Source organism: Helianthus annuus, chromosome 1 (assembly GCF_002127325.2).
Source record: "Helianthus annuus cultivar XRQ/B chromosome 1, HanXRQr2.0-SUNRISE, whole genome shotgun sequence".
In the NCBI taxonomy this organism is placed as follows: domain Eukaryota; kingdom Viridiplantae; phylum Streptophyta; class Magnoliopsida; order Asterales; family Asteraceae; genus Helianthus; species Helianthus annuus.
Window position 1 is genome coordinate 145,955,248 of NC_035433.2, and position 2,564 is coordinate 145,957,811.

Consider the following 2,564-nt stretch of genomic DNA (forward strand, 5'->3'; position numbering starts at 1 on the left):
GATCTTACTTCTTAGAAAGGACCTCTTAAGGCTTTTTATGTCACAACCTCAAAGATCTTCAGATAATATTCAAAGGGCCCCACAAGATATCATGAAGACATAAATGGTTGCTCATCAATGATTTTGGCATTTACATCTACATTTGTAATTATAAGGTGAGTGGTCTTTTTGCTATGTTAGAATTTAGATCTCAGAGATTGGAGTATTAATGGTGGAGTGGTTGGGAAAATACTTGGTGTTCCTTATGACTCAGGTTTGACTCCCACTTTCCCCGTTTAGAAAAAAAAAAATAAAAAAAAAAAGTAGAACAAGCGCTGTCATTCAAGAAAAAAAAAAACGTTTAAGTTAATTGGTTTAATTAATTTACTAGTGGGAATGCCCGCGCGTTGCCGCGGGTATTTATGTTTTTTTTTGGCGCACGTTGCGTGGCGGGTTTCATGTAATTTGTTTTTAATACCAATTTGTTAAGACAACTAATATATTTATAAACAAAGTCGACTATAGTAGGATTTCCGCGCGATGCATAACTAATACATAACGCGTGTGATAAAACTCATAGAAAAAAGCCACCATCTTCATTCTGATAAGAAAATTATAATACAAGAACTGTCCTTTGAGATTAAAAAAAATAACTAAGATGTGATATACATATGCGATACCTAATAACTGCCCCTGGTTGATAATGTCTGCCTCTAAAGTTTCAGGCGTAAACCTATTGTTACTTCTAAAAAACACGAACATAAGATCAAGAGAACATGAGCCACATTTTATTAATGGTTTGATTTCATTATGTAAGGTGAGTAGCATAAGAATTTTGTTACAATATTATTGACGTATACCAACATACTTTTCTATATATGTAGTCTAGACATTGATTAAACTTTTGGTGTTAGACCCATCTCGTATAGACATGTCACCAGACGGGTTGACTTGGCTGTTCTTTTGGTACTCAAGATCCACATACCCAAACGTTCCTCTCACTTCTGAACTAACATGAGATAGACACGTGTCGATAATCTTTGACAGTCCAAAGTCGGCTAGCTTCGCTTGAAGTTCATATTTAGGAGAATATTTGTCGGCTGACAATATTTAAACATTAAAATCACCACAAAATATCAGAAAAAGTAACATTAAATGGCTTAGTTACCTTTATATCGCGATGAACTCGGCATCCTGCAGGTTACATGTGAAGAAACCACAGTCGCCGAGCACAGTCGATCTACATATGAAATCCAAAACTTTATGAAGCCATTTATACTGCAAACGAAATTTAAATCTTTCAAAAATATTATACCTTTTCTTTTTGCAAGGTCGCCTAAGTTTTCTGGGTGATAAATGTTGTTCTTCCATATTTATTGAATCTACAAATTAACTAAACACCGAAAATGTAACAAACTTGCATCTCCCCTCACTTTGTTTATAAACAAGACCCTGTCTAAGCCAAAGCAACACGATTACCTGACACAAAAGCATCGTTCAAGTTAATTGGCCAAAAAGTACCAACTTGAACGATGCTTAGCTAAGATCGATGTGGGGCTTCGGTTTTGGCTTTCTTGCTGGGGTCTTCTTCTGTGTCAAATGAATACATTTCCCGCCAAACGGTTCACGAATTGTTCGCTGAACGTTTGGTTCATTTGCAACATTAATATCTATCTTGTGTGATATATGACCACAATAAAGTTATTATTACCAGTTTAGTCATGCTGTCAAACTCCTTGACAGCATCAGTGAACTTTGCAACATCTTCTTCGTCCATAGCAGCAGCCAATTCCTGCCATAAGACGGGGAAAAAACCTTAAACCTGTTACACGTTTTGTCCCAGAAAAACAAACAAGTTTTCAGTAACATACCGTGAGCAATTTGTATTCGCGTGTTCCTGAAAACGTGGGGTCCAATTCCTGCATAAAAAAATGACATTTTTCAGTCAATAGGCCAAAATTTTGTAATGAACAATTAAGACGTTTGGAAAAAAGTCAAAGTTGACCTGGTAACGCTCTAATGCATTTGTGATTGCAACAACATCGCCTTTACAGAGTTGGCAAATGCCAGCATTCAGTAGATGCCCTCTAATACCGTATTTTAGCAAGTTATTATTGAGCGACGGTCGTGCTATCTCTTCGTAAATCTCTATAGCTTTCTGATACCTGGAGACAAATTGTGAGGTTATATTATGTATACTATTAACTATAAATATGCTATTTTGTCAACATCAAACAACTTTAGCCCCTTTACTTTAATGATAAAACAATTTACGATGCAGCAGGTGTCACGGAGACTCTTTTGAAGAGCAAAATCTAATCATAATTCTGACTAATTTGGCCTTACATCACGTACCCCATCACATTAATTCTAACCATTTTGGAGTTACGTTAGTTTAACTCTATTTCACTCATGGTGTAAGAGCAAATTGGCGTAAACCTTTTTTAGTGGTGTAAAGACTTAAAAAAAACAAATAAGAAGGTAAAAAAGTCACGTACCTTTCACTTACAAGTTACCGCCAAGGAAATTTTTAAACCAATTAGGGAAGACCATATGCATTAAAGATGCACTTTGAGTGGTTTTCA

General features: G+C 35.7%; 1 protein-coding gene across 1 annotated transcript; it reads right to left on the reverse strand.

Moving 5' to 3' along the window:
* Window positions 1-742: 742 nt before the first annotated feature.
* On the reverse strand, window positions 743-2,357 carry LOC110933486 (alpha-soluble NSF attachment protein). Its single transcript, XM_022176706.1, has 6 exons — window positions 2,335-2,357; window positions 1,985-2,144; window positions 1,851-1,898; window positions 1,691-1,771; window positions 1,148-1,257; window positions 743-1,079 (listed from the first exon to the last, which is right to left on the reverse strand). The coding sequence occupies exons 1-5, from the start codon at window positions 2,355-2,357 to the stop codon at window positions 1,150-1,152; spliced, it is 420 nt and encodes a 139-aa protein (XP_022032398.1). The 3' UTR covers window positions 743-1,079; window positions 1,148-1,149.
* Between the last annotated feature and the right edge of the window lie 207 nt (window positions 2,358-2,564).

Coding starts and splice junctions, on each gene's coding strand:
- LOC110933486 (XM_022176706.1), bottom strand. CDS start 2,357: ATGGTTAGAATTAATGTGATGGG. Junction 2,145..2,334: donor GTTAGAATTAATGTGATGGG/GTACGTGATGTA, acceptor ATTTGTCTCCAG/GTATCAGAAAGCTATAGAGA. Junction 1,772..1,850: donor GCGAATACAAATTGCTCACG/GTATGTTACTGA, acceptor GTCTTATGGCAG/GAATTGGCTGCTGCTATGGA.